At 37.9% G+C, this 23,000-nt stretch overlaps 2 protein-coding genes across 2 annotated transcripts in view; both read left to right on the top strand.

Annotated features, from left to right (window-relative positions):
- The first annotated feature begins 4,026 nt into the window (after positions 1-4,026).
- Positions 4,027-22,994, top strand: LOC119190730 (very low-density lipoprotein receptor-like). Its single transcript, XM_037443214.1, has 10 exons — positions 4,027-4,229; positions 14,282-14,333; positions 15,247-15,354; positions 16,243-16,302; positions 16,998-17,114; positions 17,508-17,642; positions 17,846-18,026; positions 18,463-18,539; positions 18,955-19,154; positions 19,576-22,994. Exons 1-10 carry the CDS (start codon positions 4,199-4,201, stop codon positions 20,229-20,231), a joined length of 1,617 nt encoding a protein of 538 aa, XP_037299111.1. The 5' UTR covers positions 4,027-4,198; the 3' UTR covers positions 20,232-22,994.
- LOC115452206 (modular serine protease) overlaps positions 20,725-23,000 on the top strand; it is a 31,851-nt gene continuing 29,575 nt past the window's right edge. The window contains exon 1 of the mRNA XM_037443052.1: positions 20,725-20,737. Within this exon, the coding sequence (XP_037298949.1) occupies positions 20,725-20,737 (13 nt within the window). The remainder of the gene's footprint in view (positions 20,738-23,000) is intronic.

Genomic DNA, 23,000 nt, shown 5'->3' with positions numbered 1-23,000 from the left:
CCCGCATTCATTCATTAGTACCAATGTTGTGTCGGGTTCGCTTTCGGAAAATTTCACCTTTCGCCAGTGCTGGCCAGCTGTGATATTATTTATCCTCTGGATTTGATAGGCAGAGATTCAACTTCGACTATCCTGTCGACTCCAAAACAGACCACAGTTTTGAAGAATCAGGACAAATAACTCAGCAACTAGATTACAATAATTAAAATAATATCAGCTCTGTATTATACTGTCCTAATGATGGGCATGGACCTCCTCTGCTGGGAAGGATTAGGCCTTAGTCCATCACGCTAGCTAGTGCAAATTGGTACAGATGCCTTCAAAAATCTTATCGGGAACTTGTCACGTATGCAGATGTCCTCACGATGTTACCTTCACCGTAAAAGCAAGCAATAATTCACAAAAAATACACACATAACTTAAGAAAAGACAGAGGTGTGTGTCCTTGGGTTTTGTACCTGCGGACATTCGTCTCGGCAGTCTGTTCCACTCTCAACTAGGCTATGGCTGCAGTAATAGCAACTTTATTTTTTATTATGGCAACCCGTAAGACACCATTGGAATACTACGAATAGAATACTGAAATGCCCCGTGTTAGCGACTGCTGGGCCCTGGAAGATAGTTGAAAGAGATTATTTAGGGAAGGGAAATGTGTGGGAAGGGAAAAGAACCTTCTTAGTATGGGCGGAGGGGAGAAGGCTTGAAAATATTCGCGAGCGCCCATAGACCTCAATGTGTAGTTACAACATGAGGTATACATACTGGACTGTGAGTCTGGGCCGCGGAAAGTCTTCTGTATATGAGCGTGCATTCGGTGCGAAGACTGAGCGCTCAAGAATTGCCTCGGGGGATGTAATAGCAACTTAACTGCTGAGAATAAATGCAAAGTCATTGTAGTGACGCAGTGATAGACTCAGAGTAATACCCATTTGATTTATTTACGTGGGGTAATCCAGAACACACGTATAACAACACTTCCGGGGGATTAGAGGAAATTGTTAGAGGAAAGGAGAACATGTAATTTGTTTTAACTGTCATCTAAGAAAAGTACAGGCGATTCATTGAATTGGAAGTAATCAACGTAGTATTCAGAATATGAATAATGCTGCTGTTTACTGGTGGTAGGATATATTTTATATCCGCCCGCATAGTCACCACCGTACACGGAATCTGTATTGGGTTCAGCTGAAAACCAGCGCTTCAATTAACGCTGTAGCAATAAGCTGAGCTGGATCCATTTTGGTTTTGGTTTCTCTCTGTTGATTATTATTTTTTTGTATTAATGAAGTATTAATTTCGTTCTTATTTTATTTTTATTTTTTTTTTAATATATATATATATTTATGTAACTAAAACCAAATAAAATATTTCTTTCTTTCTTTACACAGGGTGTTAAAACCTGCCATAATGACCCATGTAAATGTCACGTTCTGGGATCAGCCTGTGTATATCCAGTTCCAACAGGGCGGCATAATTGTGTCGACTGTCGAAGGGTAATCATCTGATGTCAGTCGACATTTTATTGGACCGCTCTCCACATACCATGAGATGCAATCGGTCACTTTGCCATGCCACTATTAAAATCTCTGTGCCGACTGTCCGGGGATATCCCTGAGCTGCCCAAAAACATGTTAACCGGTATTGTCGATCAATTATTTACAGCATACCTATAGTTTATATTGATTCGACACAATTTAGGAGTGTTTACTAAAAAAATATTTGAAATGTGGCTAGATAAATATTCGTTTATATTTCTACTAACTTTGGCTCGCGGCTTCGCTCGCGTGAAGGCGTTTTCCGGGATAAAAGTCCCGCTATATATTTTCCCGGGGTAGAAACCTTTCCAGGGTCTTAAACTATATACCAAATTTCATAAAAATCCACTGAGTAGATTTTGAGCAAATTGATAACATACAGACAGACAGAAGAGGAGACTTTGTTTTATAATATGTAGTATGTAGTGTATCGGAAATTTCTTCGCTTGCCCCCTAGCACAAAATAAAATATTCTTTCAGGAACTAAACTCCCATTGTCCACCTTTCTGAGTTAAAAGCAGCCTTTAAATCCAAGGATTGGTCTTCCTATTTTTCAAATTTCATCCAAATCCGCTCAGCAATTCTAATAAACATTCAGTCACCGAAAACGTTATATATATTTATTTAAGTATTTTATTAGACCTATTAGCAATTTTCGCGTATCACATTAGGTTATTACTTAATAATAATATAATATCAAACTTAAAAACCAGCTTAAAGGTAAACATAGCTCGTATTTAAATACACAAAATTGTAAATAACTCATTGATGGTAACAAAAGTGTGATTATAAAAGAGAAATTATAAAAAAAAGGAGAAAAAAACAAAACCAATACCAATCATTTACTATTAGCAGCATAGTATGAATGTTGTAGTGGGGATATAATTATTACAAACATAATGTGGTTTCATATAGTGTTAGCGGTATCCGGCACGACACGTGGTCGGACATACCCAACCGTACACACATCTCATGTTTTTTACCGATCCCCAGCTGTTATCAGACGTTGTGGTAACCTAACATAACCCGTTTCGCGGTCATTGCAAGGGTTGCCAGGACGAAACACATTCCTCGTATATGTGGAGTTCGTTTTACAAATGGTTACCATCGTATTTTTATTTAGTTAACGGATTTTGAAAGACGTATTGTATTGCGGTACGACTGCGGTCCTGAGATATCTGATTCAATCTCCGGGTTGAGCAAAGTGATATTACATTTTAGTTCACATTAGCAGCCCAAAATTTGTGTCCAATATGGCGATAGGCTCACCCCCTATCGCATCGTGGGACAGTATGCGCACAGTTAAAACTGAGTACACCAGTTATGCCTTTGCCTACGCCACGGGAACAAAGAGCATGAGACACTCACACAGAGTGTGTGTGTGTGTATAGAGTGATAATAAGAATATATTAGGAATTAGATTCCCAATCATAGATAATTATAGGATCAGTAATACGGAATATTTTAAATCTGAATATCACAGATCCTGTCATCTGAACCACGCTACGATATGACAGTTGCGGACGACAGCTAAAAACTTTCTGTCAGAAGAAACCCACAAGCGTTTATGTACTGAAGATGTCCACGTGTTAGTTTGTATTGCCTTGCATATTGTATATGGTGTTTTTTTCGGTTACAGACCCCATAACACCGCATACCGTCAAGGCTTTACTGTCCCCTAGTAAGGAGAAACCTTCAAATGGGTTACTGGAATTCCCCGGCTCAGCTTCTGAAGGGACCTCGAGGAAAGTTAGGAGGGAATATCTGGTGAAGAAAATGTAGGAGACGGAGAAGGAACTTTCTTAGGTTGGAAGGAGGGGAGAAGGCCAGGAAGTATACGCGAACCCTCATAGGGCTCGGTGTGAATTGGCAACCATAAGGTATACACATTTAACTAGGTGCCTAGGGCACAAATGTCTCCTCGTGCATGGGCATGCATTCGGTGTGGAGACCGAGCGAACAAGAGTTGCCTCCTGAGGGTAGTATATGGTGTTAGACTCTGCCCAGCGATCTTCCATGTTTCATCTCACCGGGCGGCTGACTGGTGGTAAATTTTCTCAGCAAAAATAAAGGATATTTTCCTAGATTGTTAAAACGATTATATTCTTTTTTATTGTCTCGTTTATTGCTGGTTTAGTAGTCACTTAGTTTTATATTAGTCAATTTAGTCCTATCTGATATTCATATCATTATTAAAGGTGTCGCGTTCCGGGATCAGCATGTGTATATCCCGTTCCAACAGGCCGGCACAATTGTATCAACTGTCGAGGGATAATCATCAGTCTATTGGACCCCACTCCACTTACTATCAGGTACAATGTGGTCACATAGCCGTTTCAGTATAAAAATAAAAAACATGCTTGCAAATATCCATTGTTTTTGCAAATAAATACATAGGTACTTTACCAATTTCCTGATGGCCACGCTACGTTTCTGTGGAGGAGTGACACTGACGTCACCGGCCAAGGTAAATATCGGCTTAGTGCGGCAACCCGACGCGTCGCGATCGCTCGTGGTTTTCCCAAATCTATAATAACTTACCGCTTTTTTTACTTTAATGTTTATATTTATACTCCGCTGTACAAACTAGCATTACAGTTGTTTTCTACCTTTTGTCTAGTCCTTCATGAGTGAATGTTTTATATCTAAGTGATTTGTTTACAATGTATACGGATTTATTTTTTATCGTTTTGGGTAAGTGATTTATTACAAGTCTAAATACTTAAGAGTTGTCTTAAGATTTTATTAAATTCGATCGTTTGTATTGTAATTATAATAACGATTCTAGCCATCCCCTTCTACGTATGTTATCTCTTTCTCTCATTAAGTGGCGAGTTATTAGCGCGATGTTTAGTTCGTCTGTAGTTTGTCATAGATTTTCCTTTTTCGAAATAGGTATATTTTTAATTTTAACGCCGTTATGTTGTCATACTTGATTATTATTTGCCAACATCACGGACAAATGTTGAGATGTTTTAGGAATAAATTAGTAGACTCAAAATACAGGAAAAACATTTATACAAAAAGATGTTTTTTAAATATGTCGTTAAGGAGGAAAACATAGTTTTTCTACAATATGTGAGAAAGCAATTAAATACGCGTTTTAAACCGATTGCGATAATTGAATTCTAAGAATCACAGCATTGACACAAAACAATAAACAAAACTAACATCTATATAAAAAAGACACTGTTTTTTTCTTGTTTTTAAAATGACTTATATGCAATACTTACATACATATGCTAGGATCAAAGTCATGACGTATGCTATGTGCAGTGAAACAAAAAACGTGCATTTCGATCTTCTTAACCCTGATCTGACCTTTAACTTGATTTGGACTTAATTATAGAAGCTGTAGAATCGTTTTTAGAACGTAGTCCGAACTTATCCCGCGAATGTCCGACCTTTTCTAAAGGTTTTAAAATTCTTTAAATGCTTATTCTTTATGCTTGTACAAATACAATTAAAAGATGATAAAACTATATTTAGTAATAAACACTTTAATGTATAAAAGTCCGGTATAACCTAAATATTCTATGAAAAGAAAAAAAATCGGTCCACCTTTAAATTCATCAAAACACCATCCGAACTTAACTTAGCCGAATGAAACTTCCTGGCTAACCACTTGTAAATGAATGACTTTAGGTTATAGCCAATTGCACTATAACTAAAATATCTTAGAGGGTCAGATAAAAACAATTAAGTTCACTATACAGCAGTGGCGAAAGGTGAATTCTTTCTAAAGAGAACCCGACACAATATATAGGTATCAATACGTGTAATGCTGTCTGCAAATCTTTCTAATGATAATTAGATACCACAGAAATTGCATAGAAAGGGACGTCGTAGGGTTATATAGACCGTTAGCCACTGCTATATTACAGTTGTTAAAAATTAAACTTGAAGACATAATACGAAAAAAATACTTAACAGTTCGATAACTTTCTTATACTTATATATTGGATTACCATACTCTCTTGCATGTGACATCACTCTATCTCCCCTCAGCTTTGTGACGCCATATTTCAAGGTTTAGAGAGGTCCGTATCAGTGGCGAAACGACTATATAACCCAAGTCCTACCGGCTTCCCTTTTAGGTATGTATACTTATGTTTGTCTTAGTTTTTGTTTTCTGTTAAATTAGCCGCGATGTGTTAACTAAGGCATTTTTTTTCGCCTCAGGTTACTTACCTTTTGAAAAATTTCATTTTCGCCACTGCTTGGTATATTATGTTTCGCATCATACTCATACTGACGGAGATTTAATAAACGTAATTTTTCAATCGTTTTTCATTAAAACTTAGCAATGCGTAATGATTTCTTAAGTTAGACATTGAAATAAAACTATCAGCCAGATTTCAAGACACGAGTTCATTCTGCGTAGATCGGACCGCCAACAACTAAAATAAAAATAAATTTATAATTGTAAAATGTGGGTAGATATTGTAATATTTCGGATGACCAACATCGCAATACGCCCTGTGACCATGAATGCTGCAGTCTTTGAAAAGACGGGGAGAAATCACTACATAGTATAAAACAAAGTCGCTTTCTCTGTCCCTATCTATGTGTGCCTTAATCTTTAAAACTACGCAACGGATTTTGATGCCTTTTTTTTAATAGATAGAGTGATTCAAGAGCAAGGTTTATATGTATAATAACATCCATTAAATAGTGGAGAAAGATTGCACCCGTGCGAAGCCGGGGCGGGTCGCTAGTTGATAATATCAAAAATCGCAATAAAATCCGCAAAATAGTTTTACTCCAATGCTCAGCAATGCGGCTATAATTATTTTGGAAGTGCGTATTGTCGGAGTCAGTTCACGCCAACGTTAATTGGAAAATGGCATCTTGAAAATAATTTTACGGATTTTTATATTATTAAACAATTTCGTGGTAAAATCCGTAAAATTTGTTTTATGTCGATATGTCGCTAGCTCACTATTACAAGGTCTTATGTTATTTTTCACTTAGGCATGTGAAAATGTGATTATAAATGTTCATATTGATAAAAATTTGAAACGATTATGGTTCCCCCTTTATTTATCTTTCGGGGTTAGAATCTGGCACTCAATCAAGAAGGTCAAACTGATATAAGTAATATATACTTAATATAAAATGAACCCTGTATTATTTACTGTCCACTGCTGTGCATGTCCCTCCTCCACTACTGCAAGGAATTAGACCTTAGTCCACCACGACATACTAGTGTGGATTGGCAAATTTCACATACCTTCAAAATTCTTATAAAGAACTTCTCAGGTAAGCAGGTCTGTTGCCCTAACGATGTTTTCCTTCACAGATAAAACAAAGGAAAATTCACAAACTATACACACATAACTTTATAAAAGTCCAAGGTGCGTTTCGGGCTTGAAACTGCGGCCATTCGTCGCAGCAGTCCATTTCTCACCCAACTAGGCTAGCTAATGTAAAACTTAGAAGTATACAATAAATGCCAATTTAAATTTGTTTTTAAATGGTGAATCAGTTTTTCTAAAATTATTGACTCAATGTACTGTGTACTGAGACTTCGTTTGCACAAAGCATGTACTCGGGAAAACCTGCATAAAATTCCCCGCTTAGTGAAAGCGGTTGATTCATGAGGGAAAAAAACATATCTTTAGTAATCAGGGTATATAATCATTGCGTATTAGATTTTACTGCCTAAAGGAATTACGTCAATGGCGCCAAACAAAGAATCGTAGATTCAACTCTAAGATGATATCGACTTGATTGATAAGTGACTGAACAAATTCAATTAAAATCATTTAAATTTTGTGCTCGTGTCTGATTTTGTTCTCTACACGTAAAAAATAAAATAGATTTACTTTATAATAATAATAATATCAGCCCTGTATTGCCTTATACTTGCCCACTGCTGAGCACGGGCCTCCTCTACTACAGAGAGGGATTAGGCCTTAGTCCACCACGCTGGCCTAGTGCGGATTGGTAGACTTCACACACCTTCGAAATTCCTATAGAGAACTTCTCAGATGTGCAGGTTTCCTCACGATGTTTTCCTTTACCATTAAAGCGAACGATAAATTTACAAAGAATACACACATGATTTTAGAAAACTCAGAGGTGTGTGCCCTTGGGATTTGAACCTGCGGACATTCTTCTCGGCAGTCCGTACCACACCCAACTAGGCTATCGCCGCTTAGAGATTTAGTTTACTTCGCACAATTTTTAATTATTTAATGTCTATTGATGATTTGAATTTGGCCAGCTACTTATCTAATTTTCCGTAAAACAGCATTTATTTCTGTCTTTGAATGCAAAGTGTTAAACAATCATAGCGATGGGATAAACCGAAATTAACTATTCATATTTAAACCACGTTTAGTTTCGTTGTCTGGTAAACGAAGTAAATAAAATCAAGAAATGAGAAAACCGGGAATCTAGACTGGGCTACAAAATTCAATAACTGTTGAAGATTCATGTCATATTAAAATTAAACTATTTTTCGGATTTTATCGCGGTTTTAATATTTTAGTTTTCTCCCGACGTTTCGAAGACTTTGCAGCCTTCATGGTCATGGGGGAGGGGGTCCGAAACGTCGTTCGAAACGTCGGGAGAATACTAAAATATTAAATCCGAAAAATAGTTTAATTTTAATGTCTAACATTCGCATAAACACAAGAAATCTTCATGTCATAATTCAATTATTATCTCACTTTCTGTCGTGGTCAAGTTAAGCCTATGTAATTCAGATTTCGTAAAGGCCCCGAAAAACGACTTCGAGCAGTCTCTTCATACATTTATGACGCAGGAGTTACGGCGGGAAAATGATTTACAAATAATTGCTTCAAAAAAACTAATTTAGATCTTTTTGAAATTTTGAAACTACCAAAACGTTCCTTATTATATTGTCTATCTAATAGTATTGGTTGCAAATTAAAATGATGTCTTCTTTAGGAGATACACAAAATCATCAAATTGGGAAGTAGCATCTTCACACTTTACTATGTGCGTAAGGCTGGGACAAATGTCTCCGCAAACATGGACGTGCACTCAGTGTGAAGACGAAGTGCTCTAGAATTGCCTCCGAGAGGCGTTCCCCGCCTCTTCGGACAGAGTTCTTAAGACTTCTTAAGTGACATTATTGTATCATGATATATTTAATGCAATACCTCAAGGTGACGAGTACAATGCAAATCACAGCGTGCTTGGCAGTCCAAGTTGTGGATGCTGTTGCCAGTGTTTTAGGGCAGTCGTTAACAATGCCAGTGACTTGCCATGTATATTGGCAGTGGCTTACTGTCCGGCCAGTGAGTGGTCAATCCCGTTACTATAAGACATAGAATCAATAACTCGAAAATTTACTTCGCAACGAGGACATCGGCCGCAAACCAACGGGACGTACGAGTTCCAGAGAGGTCAACGATCTGTTCTGAATTCTGATTGGATCCAAGAAATTCAGATATTTTTGTATCATAATTATTTTCACACCATTGACGTATATTCTAAAGACACGAACTCCATATAAACTATTTGTTCAAAATCTGAACTAAAATGGCAACCAAAACGTCACTGTTATAACCTATTAATTCACTTGAAAAACAAATAATTTTACATTTTTGACTAATATTTTTTATTCAAATCCAGGTTTACATTTAGACTGGAGTTCTTATATCATGAGCGCCACTCCGTACACAACCACAAGCTGGCAATATTGACCATACTAAAGTCAGTTTGAATGGATTGCAGCTCAATTCAGTTGAACACAGTGAATGTTCGGAACGCCAAATCTAGTACGTAGTTCATATATAGCGATGTTTCACACACTCACGCCGTTTATTCCCGAGGGGTAGGTAGAGACGCAATTGCTGCACCCACTTTCCGCCGTGCATATACCATCTCATGATGTGATAGGAGACGAGCCTATTGCCATATCGGGCACAAACTCCAGACACCGGGTTGATGAGTAGAAAAACCTATATCACTTTACCTGACCCGGGAATCAAACCAGATACCTTGGTACAGCAGTCGTAGAGTAATACAACTACGCCACCGAGGCAGCAGATATTTTATTAAAGTTTTTTTTTTTCATAAAAATATGAGCAAAACAAAATAACGTTGAGTAAACATCATTTTTAATAACAGAATTAGTTTAATCTATACTATTATATAAAGCTGAAGAGTTTGTTAGTTTGTTTGAACGCTTTAATCTCAGGAAATACTGGTAATTCTAATTGAAAAAAATCTTTTAGTGTTGAACGTAATTCTTTTTCTAAAAAAGTTTTAATCACAAGAAAGCATCTCTCTTTCCGTCTGAACGGGATAAACTCAAAACATACCCAACGGGTTTTGATGAAATTTGGTATGGAGAATTCTTTTTTTCCAAATTATTCGAATTTGTTTACGTAATATAATCGAAGATAGGTTATAATCGTGTCTCACATAGGATGAGAGGGGCGCGAAGTTCCGCTATTTGACAGGTATGGAGGTAGTTTGAGACCTTGGGAAGGACAGGCTACTCTCTATCACGGAAAAATATAGCTGGACTTTTATATCAGAAAACTTATTAACGCGGGCGGAAACTCGACCAAAAACTAGTTAGAAAGAACTGCAGCTCTCCTAGCTCACGGCCGCTAGACCTGGTGGCATTGTGGCCTTGAAATATCTAAATAGTTTAATTTAAAACTTTTTGATAAAACATCAATATATTTGTTTTTTGACGAGATAAGTACTCGTTTCAATAATCAGTTCCGCATGAGACGAACATGTTAGTGTAAAATCTTTAATTGCTGAACTAAACAAATAATTCTTTATTGACGTCAGCAGCGTAGTCAAAATTATGCCTGTTCGATACCAGATATACACAGGCTTAGCCCCGGATCTAGTGGGGAGGCGAGGTCCGTATCCCGGGCAGCGAATTCGGAAGACGGCAAATTCAAACTTAATAGACGAATACACACGCAATTTTAAACACATAAATTATCTTCCATATGACATATTACACATTAAAATTAAACTATTTTTCGGATTTCAATGATAAATTATTTTAGTTTTCTCCGATAGTTCAAAGACTTTACAGCCTTCATGGTCACAGAGGGACTGAGGTGTTATTCATCCGCAAAAGTCAAAGTTACAATATCTGCCTACATTTTACAATTATACAACTTTTTAAATTTTGTAAGCTGTTGGTGGTCCGAACTACACAGAATGAGCTCACAGTGTCTTAAACATATTACACACCCTAGAGTTATACTGATAAGAAAAACCCAATATCACTTGCCCACTGTTTATTTGGACCCGAGACTACAGAGCGGAAGACACGCCAATGGCAGTTTTTATGCTCCAACATTCCCATATCAAAAATGTATACTCACACTACAAATGTATAATGCAGTGGCATAATAATTATATGTATTGCGACTCTGCCAACCAAGTTATTAATAAGAGTTAATGATAACTTAAGATAACCCTGTTCAAAATAAAATCCCGCAACTGAGAAGATACTGCGGATGCTAAGTAAATAAGTAATATTATTCGGTATATAGCTATCCACATACTGTTGGTACCACCGCAATCTCTATTTCAGCCGCCAAGCAACAGTGTGTAGTCACTGTTGTGTTCCGATTTGAAGAATATTGTAGCCAGTGTAACTACTGAACATAATAAGGCTTAACATCTCATGTCTTGGGATGGCGAACGCAATGTAATACCAAACAATACTTTGTAATTCAAGGTATTGGATGGTGTTTTCTGTTTATGGGCGGTAATCGCTTACCATCAGGCGAACAGCAAGCTCGTCTCGTCATTCATAGCAATAAAAACGAAATCCAATTTTGAGGCAATAAACCAAACAGCATTAAGAAGCTATTATGTTTTGTAATTATCAAAAAACTCAGAGCTAATATTAGTGTATCTCGTAATGACACTGAAGATATAAAAACGTTAGTGATTGATAATTAAAACCTCATTATAATAAAAAAAAAATCTATAAATTAGGTTTAGATTAATGAAATAGAAACATATACAGGGTATTGTTAAATAAATTTAAATATACATACTATATTACTAGTTGCCCACTCTAACGTCCTAGTTTCATGCATAAGAACCCTCCCCACCACAGCCCTAGCCAGGAGACATATTCGCTCACTTACTCTCAGTTACCCTTAATGACTACTGCGAACTAATTTTGCGTAGTCGGTCTATGTTAATACAGCTCAGATAGGCAAATCGCTGTTTTAGAATATACTAGCGACCCGCCCCGGCTTCGCACGAGTGCAATGCTGATACTAAATACACTACAGAAAAACTGTGAACGTTGTATATAAAAACATAGCGGCCCGCTCTGGCTTCGCACAGGTATAACATAACAAAATAACAGTATTTCTCCACTATTTAATGGATGTTATTATACATATAAACCTTCCTCTTGAATCACTCTATCTATTAAAAAAAACCGCATTAAAATCCGTTGCGTAGTTTTAAAGATTTAAGCATACAAAGGGACATAGAAAGCGACTTTGTTTTATACTATGTAGTGACGTCAAAGTAAGCCCACTGCCTGATGGTAAGTGGAGTGGGATCCAGAGGAATGTCTGACAAGAGAAAATATACCTCGCCAGTCGACAAACCTATGAACTAGTTTTTACTCCCTTATTCATAGACGTTATTTATCTAAGGACAGAGCATGGCTGTGATAACTAGTCTGTTTCTCAGCTGTTTATCTGACAGCTTGCTCTTTGTTCAACTTTGTTTATCAGACAGCCAACTAGATTCAAGTTGTGTCTCAGTATTAGCCAATCATAACGGCCCTACATCTACGCACTGCGAAGGCTGCCATGATGTCAGCACTGAGAAACAGAATTCTTATCACAGCAATGCTCCGTTCTTAGATAAATAACGTCTATAAATAAGACCCTGAATGTGATATTAACGTAGTGGTTTCTATTCGGGTGGATAAAAGTATACGATCAGCAATTATTTATCAAACACATTGTGACTTTGAGAACGTGGCACTAAGCGAGCGACCATCCGTATCATTCCGCTGTACACAATATTTTTTAACCTATTCAATAGCGCATCAATCTATCAAAATACCAGTATATAAAACCTGTTTTATCAAAGATTTCGTGGTCTGCGGGACAGCCCCCGGCCGATAGACGTTACGATGACGTAGGTACATTATAATTAAAATCCACATTATTTGGAATGATAGCAAAACACTAGAAGTAAACAAGTAGAAATAATTTTTATTCTATACCTACAGTTTATTTCTTATTTATTACTTCAGCTATATATAGGCTGATCCCGGAACGCGACACAATTACGTGGGCCATTATGACGGGTTTTAACGCCTTGTGTACGGTGGTCGCTATCCGGGCGGATATAAAATACATCCTATCAGCAAATATCTATATACGCATCGTATATAAGAATGTCACACAAACCATTACGAGGAAATCAATAAAATGTACATTAAATATCATCTCTCGGTCGAAGAATCATTATAAATACCTGTTTTCTTATTATCCAATTATAAGTATTAGTAGTTCATCGGCATAAGGTCGATATTCGCCTACTAATGGTTCTGAGTAAAACAGTGTTTATTTTAGCTTCTACAGCCAGGATTAAAATGCTTAATTAAATTCAAATCTTTACTTTATCATGACTCATTATACCATTAGCGTACGTTAAAAAAATGTATTTTTCTCAATTAATTAACGAAGAAAAGGTACTAAATAAGGAAATTTTTATCTACATGAAATAAATGAATGATTTAAAACTGCAAGCATTGAGTTACTGAACTTTTTTGATATATAAAAATCTTTGAAAATAAAGGAAATAAAAAGATTATTAATAATAATTGCGTATTAAAGTAATAAATAGTAATCACTACTCGCTTGTTTTTCTTCGATTTAACAGCGAGGATGACCTTCCCGTTTCTTTAGCTGGGGCCGTAGATCAGATGCCTTTCTAGCAAAAAAAAAAAAAAAGAAATAACCCAGCGATAGTCTAGGCTAGGGCTCCTGGTGACCTTTATGTATCTAGTATATTAATAATAATTTTTTAAAGCATGAAAGTCGGACGCTTATTAATCGCACAAGCCCAGAAACATTACCAAAACTTGACGAAATGCTAACACGATGTATCTATACTATTATAAAGAGGAAAAGTGAGTTTGTTTGTAGTGACTAATCTCTGGAACTATTGAACCGATTTAGAAAATTCTTTTACTAAAAGGAAGCTACTCTCCCAAGTGGAACTTTTTATCCCGCAAAAACGACATCACGCGGGCGAAGCCGCGGGCAATACCTAGTATTTTAATATACTTATATGAGAAATAAATATTATGATGCCGGCCTTTGACAATCCTATAAAAATTAATTTAACATTATGTATTGTTTGCGAATTCGCTCATGCGAAAGCCTTTGCCGATACAAACGCCCTGTACACTGTGGCACTCATGTAGATGGCGCTGTAACTGCCTACAGCGCCATCTATATGAGTGCCTGTTACTTAAAAAATCCGATATGAAAACGCAAATATCTTCAACGAGACATTTTCGAAATGAAACCTGTATGCTAAGACATCGTCTGTTCGTGTACCAAAGACTTTTCAAAAACATCCAGACCTATTTACCTTTTACTAACATACGTTATGCTGTATGAATGAAAAATATATATTTCCTTATTATTTATTATTACGTATCTAGAGAGAAATAGATAACAAAACATTTATAATTTAATTCATAAACAATTGTGTGCTATAAGTTTTTTTTTTAATTTCAGCCACAGTGCCAGCCCTCACGTCAGTGTTAAAAGAAGAAATTAACTATTGCAGGTATTTTTTTTACTTTATACAAGTACGGAAATGTGACGCCACTGCATCTGATGGTAAGTAAGGTCCAATAGAATGCCGACTAACGAAAGATGATTACCCCTCGGCAGTCGACACAATTGTGCCGGCCTGTTGGAACCGGATATACACAGACCAACCCCAAAACGTGACATTTACCTGACCCACTATGGCGGGTTTAACACCTTGTGTATAGTGGTCGCTATCAGGGCGGATATAAAATATATCCTACCACCAGCAAAGCATCGTTCCCTAATCACTATTTACTTTCTTTAAGGCAATCCAACCTTTTGATATTATTGGTGTTTTTCAGGCAGTGGAGATCACTTAGGTAATATTTATTTTGATGTCAAGTAATAGAAGTTTCCTTAACTAGGCGAGGCGCTGCGTAGCACATTTTTGAGCTGTATTTGCAGAACAGTTACCGAATGGTTTTCTCTTTGTGGCGGCTTTAAGTCCAAGTGAAATTGCCTTTTCGGCCCCCTAGGCCGCGTATGTCAACCAATTGCCACAATGTGCCGTGATATTGTTTAGTTTGTGTAAATGGTAAAGCGGCGATAGCCTAGTTGGTTGTGGAACGGACTGCCGAGACGAATGCCCGCAGGTTCAAATCCCAAGGGCACACACCTCAGACTTTTCTAAAAAAATATGAGTGTTTTCTTTTTATTATCGCTTGCTTTAACGGCGAAGGAAAACATCATGAGGAAACCTGCATACCTGAGAAATTCTCTATAGGAATTTTCGAGGGTGTGTGAAGTCTACCAATCCGCACTAGGCCAGCGTGGTGAACTAAGCCCTAATCACTCTCAGTAATAAAGGAGGCCCGTGCCCAACAGTGGGACAGTTTATAATACAGGGCTGTTATAATTATTATAAATGGTAATTGTACTGATTCCAGCCCCGACGAGTTCTCCTGCGGCGACGGCTCGTGCGTGAGCTTCAGCGCGTTTTGCGACGGCAAGCGAGACTGCTTCAACGGAGCTGACGAAGCCTGTACTATTGGAGAGTAAGTTTACTCCAATGACAGTTTCATATTTATTATTATAATTATATGCTACTTTTTGTCCTGGGAAAATAGTTATCTTGGAAAAACTTTTTTACGCGGGCGAAATCGCAGGCAATGCTACTTTTATTTATAATTTTATTTTTATATTTTACAATAATTAAATATAATTGTGAGGAGATTCCTCACTTTGAATCCCTAACCGCCGATGGCTTGGGTCTTGAGCTATGCCATCGAAGGGTCATTAATTTTTTTATATTTTTATTTGCATGTTTTTTTTAGGAATATAAGTATATGTAAAATGTTAAAAATAACGTATAAGATAAAGATAAATATAATTATATTTTATATTAAAAATGTATTTTATTATTATAAAATGTGGATACTTCTACACACCTTAATGTCTCGCGACTATAAAAGCTGCAAAGACTGAGAGGTCGGGACAAAATTATTAAAAAAAAACACTTACATCGGAAAACTAGATATTTTCCATTGCATTTAATTTCAAATATCATAATTTCAAACTATGATGCACTTTGACGACCGCCACATATGTGCCAATATGTGATATACCAATGACGTTTTACAAATAGACGCGTCATACACTAACAAAATGGCACATAAAAACGGCGCAATATTTGCTATATTCACGTAGTACCTGTACATATAATTACAAATTGGCTCTAAGAAGGAATAATACGATGCAGCATACATTCGTTAGAAAAGAATATATATACATCGACAGTTACGTAACAACGTTAGTGCCGCACGCTCATTGGCCGTCAAGTCGGGCAATTACCTTACTTTCGTCTTGCCAGTATTGAGCTCGGACAACGTATCTATGTAATAAAAACATCTTAGTGATATACTAATATTGTTACAACGTTTCAGAAATGCGCTGAGTACTGACACAGTCCTGAATCGATCAAGAAGACAGCTCTCTAATTGTCGGTAAGTAATCTATAATATATAATTTCATCGACGAAGACGCGCCCCACTACTTTCCCTAATAGCTTACAGTGTCCGTGAGCAGCATGAGTGCACACGCACACTACTGTAGGTAGGTTTATGTATGTATGTATGTAGGTTTCTAAACTACTTAATAATTTTCCATTTGTTTGTATTATGGAAGGCACTAAAGTTAAATAAACGAATGATTAATTAAATCGAGTGAGCGTCGTCTGAAATCTGCCGCCCATAGGCTGCGGCCTATACGGCCTATTTACAAATCCAGGACTGCACACTACTAAGATTAGTAGGCAACGGTGTGTATGCATTTGCATATAATTCTATTATTATAGCATTATTGTATAGTTTGGTACTTTTCGTTGACAGTAGTTATCTAATGGGGCGTGTTGTATAAGCCGTCGACACAAAACACCAACCATTCAACTATCGCCCGATTGATAAATGATTCCATCAGATCTCTATTTCCCGATTCTTCTATGGACGAGAAAATATGTGTTTTTCTTACTGACGGTGCGCCTTATACGATGAAAACTGATGAAGCATTGAAATATTCTACCTAAAATTGCTTCACATCACCTGCTCGCGGATTACATCGAGTTGCGGAAGAGTTAATTACAATAGATGTAAAAAAACTATTGCTAAGAATATTTGTTCATAAAAACATATTTACTTTTCAGGATTAGCCAATGGCAGTGCAAAGACGGGTCGTGTATAAATTTCGATGGGAAATGCGACGGTATCGTGGACTGCCCCGACGCGAGCGACGAGACGCACGCCCTCTGCAGGGAGCGACAGTAAGATCACATTTGCCTTCACTTTTAGCATTATCAAACTTGACATCTGGTCGCTTAAAAATTAGTAAGCGAGCCACATGATTAATCAATTACTGCCGCTCGTGAATACCTAAAATTGTGATCGAATTTGATAGAGTAGAGTTGATGGTTGGACAGGTATGTAGATTATCCAAACTCTAGCAATTTTCCCATCTGTCAATCTGTATGATACGGTACTTACTAAAAACCTGGAAATTAATTTCGGTATATCAAATTTAAAATCAATCAACTATTTTAGATGACTCTGCAGAATTTTTACATCTGTTAATAATGTCCATAGCTCCACCTGGCTACTTATTGCTACCTCTACTTAAAGAGCTCAATATGAAATTTCAATCAATCCTCTTCCACCAGATGTCAGTACAACTGGTTCCGCTGCACGTACGGCGCGTGCGTGGACGGCACCGCGCCCTGCAACGGCGTGCAGGACTGCGCCGACAACTCCGACGAGCTTCTGCCGCGCTGCAGGAACGAGACCGAGGAGATCAGGTCAGTGCTACCAACCACCGACAATGTGAACATCTTTTATACCGACGCGCCCATTATATTGATCTCAGAACCCTTCTATCTAAAACAAGGGTGCAACAGCAGAATTCGAATGATGACCAGCTATACGATGTCACGATACGTAAAATAACTTACTGTAAATTTACTTCGTGATAAATATTGAAGAAAAAATCTCTATGTTCCAGGGGTCAGTTCAAATGTCTCGACGGGCGTTTCATAGCGGCATACAAACACTGCGACGGTGTGGCGGACTGTGCGGACGGATCCGATGAGACCCTCAGATCCTGCGCGGGGAAGACCTGCCTGTCCTATTTGTTCCAGTGCGCGTACGGAGCGTGCGTGGACAAAGACTCTGACTGCAATGGCGTAAGTATTGAAATTGGCAATAATTACTGGATTATATTTGATGTTAAAGGTATCCTATCAAAAAGTTTTTAAGAATCCATAAACAATGAGTATCACCATAATACAAATAAAACTCATCGTAAAGAAGAACACTATAGGTTTTGTGAAAATCGAACATATTAATTAGATTCCCAGATAAATCTTATTTATATGAGGAAGACAATACAAGGCATATTTAATACCAGCTCTAAATCAGCCACACATAATGTCTTCGAAATAGCACTATGTGAGACGGTATCTCCGACACTCGCTCGTCTCCTAAAATCCCAGAGACAATTGCAAGACGTGACATGAGTATCTTGGTAAGTTTCTAGGAAATGTAGGCTCCTTTGAAAATTATCAGGTAATTCTAAAATACTACGAGTTGAGACTAATACGATGTAAATGAAATCCCCAGATTCGCGAATGCGTTGATGGCTCCGACGAAGCGGATGACCTTTGCGCTGACAGAAATACAAGCGTCCAACCGGTTAAGTAAGTACCTTCAACTATATAGCGTGATGATGAATAAACGAGCATTTTGCCCACCTGTTTGTGGTTCACAATCCAAATTAATGAATGGCTGCAAAGATAAGCTCTTTTAGTATTCTATTTTCATTCATCCAGGTGATCATCACCGCATTATCCATTTTTGTTGCTAATAATGTGCCATGGCACCAGTCGTAACACTGGCAAAGTTCTTTGGCATTATGAGAGATATTATGGAGAATTACATCGTCGAATAATCGACCAACGATCCACATTACCTCGTTTGAGGGCTTCCATTATATTTACTCAGTTATCTTTAAATAGCTGCTACACTACAAGATGCTACTTTCATAATCATCAAGCACTAAACCAATGTTTTGTAACGTTCTACAAGCTTATACATAACTTAAAACATTTGCAGGGAAGGCGCATGCGTGCTACCAGAGTACCCCGAGCACGGCGGATACGTAGTTTCCGGTATGAAGAACGCGAAACCAGGAATGAGCTTTGAGTTTGTATCGCTAAACTACACCTGCAACAAGGGCTACGGGATCCTGGGCAGGAATGACGTCACTTGCACCAACGGCTGGTGGAATTTCACTCCACTACCGAAATGTACACGTAAGTATTATTTTGCTCGTGCTTACGTGACTTTGCTTGGAAACATAGTTTCAATGTGCATTTTTTTCAAAATAAAAGTAGCTATCTAAGCCCAGAATGTAGTCATTTTGACCAATATCCAAATCCTGTGTGTGATCATCTGAAAACCTTAACGTATTAAAATTTTTACTCATTATCTATATTGAACAAGCATTTTGTGATATTGTTTCACTTTAAGTACGAGCCGTGATTACCTCAAATCCCTTTCATGACGCCCGCTCAGTAAAATTGGCTATCTTCACAATATAATTGTAAATACAGTTAGTATGGAGCTGCTGATTCATGAGGAATTTGGTAAAGACCTTGCTCAGCACGCGCCCATGAGTATATCATAAATCGCAGTATCATCACATTGAGGACCCCTATCGTTTATTCCTTCCAGGTTTCTGCCATCTGAAGGAACACGTGAGCGTGGAATACAAATGCGTACTCTCAGGAAGCAGTCAAGGGTTCAGAACCTGCAACGAATACGAACCGGATGGCACCCTGGTGCAGCCGGAGTGTCGCAAGCCCAACTACTACTCCGAGACCACATTTCGCTACATGAGTTGTATTGGGGCCGTTGGAGCCTGGAATTACGTCGCCAAGTGCATACCAGGTTTGGTCAAAAACGGCACAAATATTACCGTTATTGTTAAGGATAAAGTTGAAGTATTTGTTAGCAATTTCCAGTATGCAAGTCCAAATTCCTCTAGTGAAAATAATGTTGAATACGCAATAGACGAAGGTGACTGGAGAATAGGAACTGTTACAAAACCACAAATAAATGGACAAGCTGGTGTTGTAAGGCCTTATGGTGAAAATAATGACGATGGGATTCCACATAGACTACCAGTAAGACCATCTGACAAAAATAACATTTTGGAAATACTACAAAGGCTTCCAACAGCAACGACGCAAAAAAATAATAATATAGACGTCCCAGTGGCAGCCAGTCCCAACATTACCAATCCCGCCAATATCAATTTTAATATTATAAATAGCACCGTTTTTGTGACCCAAGATCCGTACAAAGACAAAATTTTCTTTAGAGATTAAAGTTAAAATTTAGGTACACAACAAGCAAAATAAATAATGAACAATTTTGTAATTCAAAATAAATAACCATTTCGATAACCAAGTAGGAAGAAAAAGTGCATACAAGCTTATTAATTGTTGGTACACATGTTTATTTGCTGCAATGTAACTCATAATATATGGCCGAACGTTTACGCAACCAAAGAGTTCAGTATTCTTATAGATATCTTATTCAATTATACATAGATATAACGCGTCGTTCTTCTTCCAAGACTTAACTGTGGATTGATCCTTCACGGAATCCAGAAGGACTACGCTTTGTGAAGTTAGTTATAATTCTTATGAAGAGTCCCCATCGCGGGTTTTAGACAGACAATTTGGCGCTAGATTATTTTTAACGCATCTGATGATTGCATGCCTTTTCTGGCTTTTCGAAGTTACATGGGTATTAATTATTAAGCTTATTATTTTAACAGTTAAGAAAAAAATATGCAGGTACTTGTGAGTGCTCGATATGACTTCCGAAGGTACGTGAATACGCCAAATTTTTTGTTTTTTTTCGCGGTAAGGTCCCTTAATACTTCCGCCCAGACTTGTTGGGGGCGTCTGAGCAGTTATGTTGGGGTAACCGTTGTTACAGCCGGGCGAAAAGCCGTCCGGACTTGATCGAGACCTTCAGGTGGCTGCCGAGCCGAGTCCCTAACCCTATGTACAACTAACCTACGCAACGGCCTACCAACTAAAACTCCGCGGTGGCCCTTTTCGGTGCATTAGGGACGGCTGCAGGCTTCCTCTGACGCATAGTGTCTAAGTCTTCGTCCGCAGCCGCCCCTGGGTGGTGCCGCCTAGCGGCTCTTCTCCTATAGAGGGTGGGAGGGCGGCGGCTCAGAAGCCCCCACGCTACGAAAGGCGCCCTCGGTGTCAACAGCAGCATGAGGCACACCACCGTCCATCCCGGGGGTCAATCGAAGTGTGCAAAGATCCACAAAACGTACTAGAACGGACAGCCTGCTGTCCGCCGAAAACCCCCTTCGTGGCCCTTATGAGTCGCCTCTTACGACAGACAGGGGATACCGTGGTGGAATTCTCCAAACGCCCCCATTCCACAGGGCGAAGTGAATACGCCAACCTCCGTTGAGTTATCGTGGTACTTAAAGTCCTAAACCCTCGAAATAAAACTATTTACAGATTTTATCGCGGTTATACATATTACTATTTTCTCCTAACATTTAAAAAACTTTGCAACCTTCATGGTCACGAGATGAACTAAATTTTTTTTTGCTGTTGTCGGTCTGTTCGACGCGGAATGAGCTCAGTGTCTTGAAGTCTGACGCCGGTCTTTTGGGTTCCGTAAATAGTTTTATTTCAATGTCTAACATTTGCGTAAACATAAGAAAGCATTGTCCTAAACCTTCGGTAGTAGAGGAACTCTCGCCCAGAAGACAGTATATATTACAAAACTCAGAGGCAGCTCTAGCTCATGTGCCGCCCCTGTGCAAGAAATTCCTTGGAGCCCCCTAGGAGACTACATTGTCTCTTTAATAAATTTTAAAATATTACATCAAACGTTATTGTATAAATTAAAGCCTTAACAAGGGCGCAGATTGCTTGAAAGCGCCAGTGCCGCGAGCGACACATGTGTCTTTGAACGTGTCGCGAGCGTCGCTCGGCGCCCCCTAACACGCTGCACCCGTGTGTAGCGCACACCCTGCAGAATAGGTAAAGCCGCTTTTGACAAAACTAGTAATATAAATATAAGTAATTAATATAAATGATTGGGGGTGCAATCATTTCTCTCACTTAATTCCCTTTTATGTTCCTTCCAAACCCACCCAAGCTTCCTCTTGTAGCTGTGTGGGTAATAAGGCGCAGTGGTGTCATATTTGGAACTCGTCACCAAAAATAGACTATAATATATACTATTGAATAGAGCAAAATATTTATTGTTAAGTTTATGTCCTCTGAGAAATCAATAGACCACAGGTAGCTATTATCATTAATAATGTAAGGTAGCAAATAGAATTATTTATTATTGTTTATACGAATTATAATAATGGCTGTGTATTTTATGTTTCCTGTGCTATAAATATAATTAAAAATAAAATGTGTACACCATATTACTTGCTTTAACAGCATTGGTTCTGCGATCTTGGTTGCCACATGCTAATGGAGACAAAATATACAAGCATTTTCAATAAAAAATCCGAATCTCAATCTTCAATGAGATTCCAGAAATGAATCGATCAAAATAAACCATTTGTAAGCGTCAAAATAATCCCTGGTATGATTGGTTCATTTTAGAGACAAATCGAAAAAAACGATTGAGATCATTTATTGAAAATGATGGTTAGTAAAATAAACCGAAAATAAACATCGTGTAGATAATTTACATTTAAAACACACACACTCTTTTTCTACTAATGGGTCAATTATGGCCAACTTGATTTGAAAATGAAATTAGGATAATAAATATTTTTTTTTAAATTAAGATACGTGTTCACAGACCTTTCTCGAATTGAATTACCATATTATGTTAGTTTTTAACGATAGCCATCGATATTTTTAGTTGTGTTCAATGTTCCATAAAATTTGTTTTAGTTATGAGACGGGTCACTCCTGACCCGCTGAAACATTGACGGGTCATTCCTGACCCGCTGAAACATTGACGGGTCATTCCTGACCCGCTGAAACATTGACGGGTCAGAAGTGACCCACTGAAGCTGTAAAGCTTAATTTACGGCCAAAACTCAATGTAATGTTAAAAGGATGGATGATTGGATAAAAAATAAA

This window comes from Manduca sexta, chromosome 26, assembly GCF_014839805.1.
Source record: "Manduca sexta isolate Smith_Timp_Sample1 chromosome 26, JHU_Msex_v1.0, whole genome shotgun sequence".
In the NCBI taxonomy this organism is placed as follows: Eukaryota; Metazoa; Arthropoda; class Insecta; order Lepidoptera; family Sphingidae; genus Manduca; species Manduca sexta.
This window is presented reverse-complemented; position numbering and strand designations above follow the sequence as displayed.

What these genes read in the sequence shown, in the direction of transcription:
- LOC119190730 (XM_037443214.1), top strand. Translation starts at nt 4,199, where the DNA reads ATGTATACGGATTTATTTTTTATCGTTTTGG. An exon ending in GAAGAAATTAACTATTGCAG is followed by an intron (nt 14,334 to 15,246) that starts GTATTTTTTTTA and finishes TACTGATTCCAG; the next exon opens with CCCCGACGAGTTCTCCTGCG. An exon ending in AACGAGACCGAGGAGATCAG is followed by an intron (nt 17,643 to 17,845) that starts GTCAGTGCTACC and finishes TCTATGTTCCAG; the next exon opens with GGGTCAGTTCAAATGTCTCG.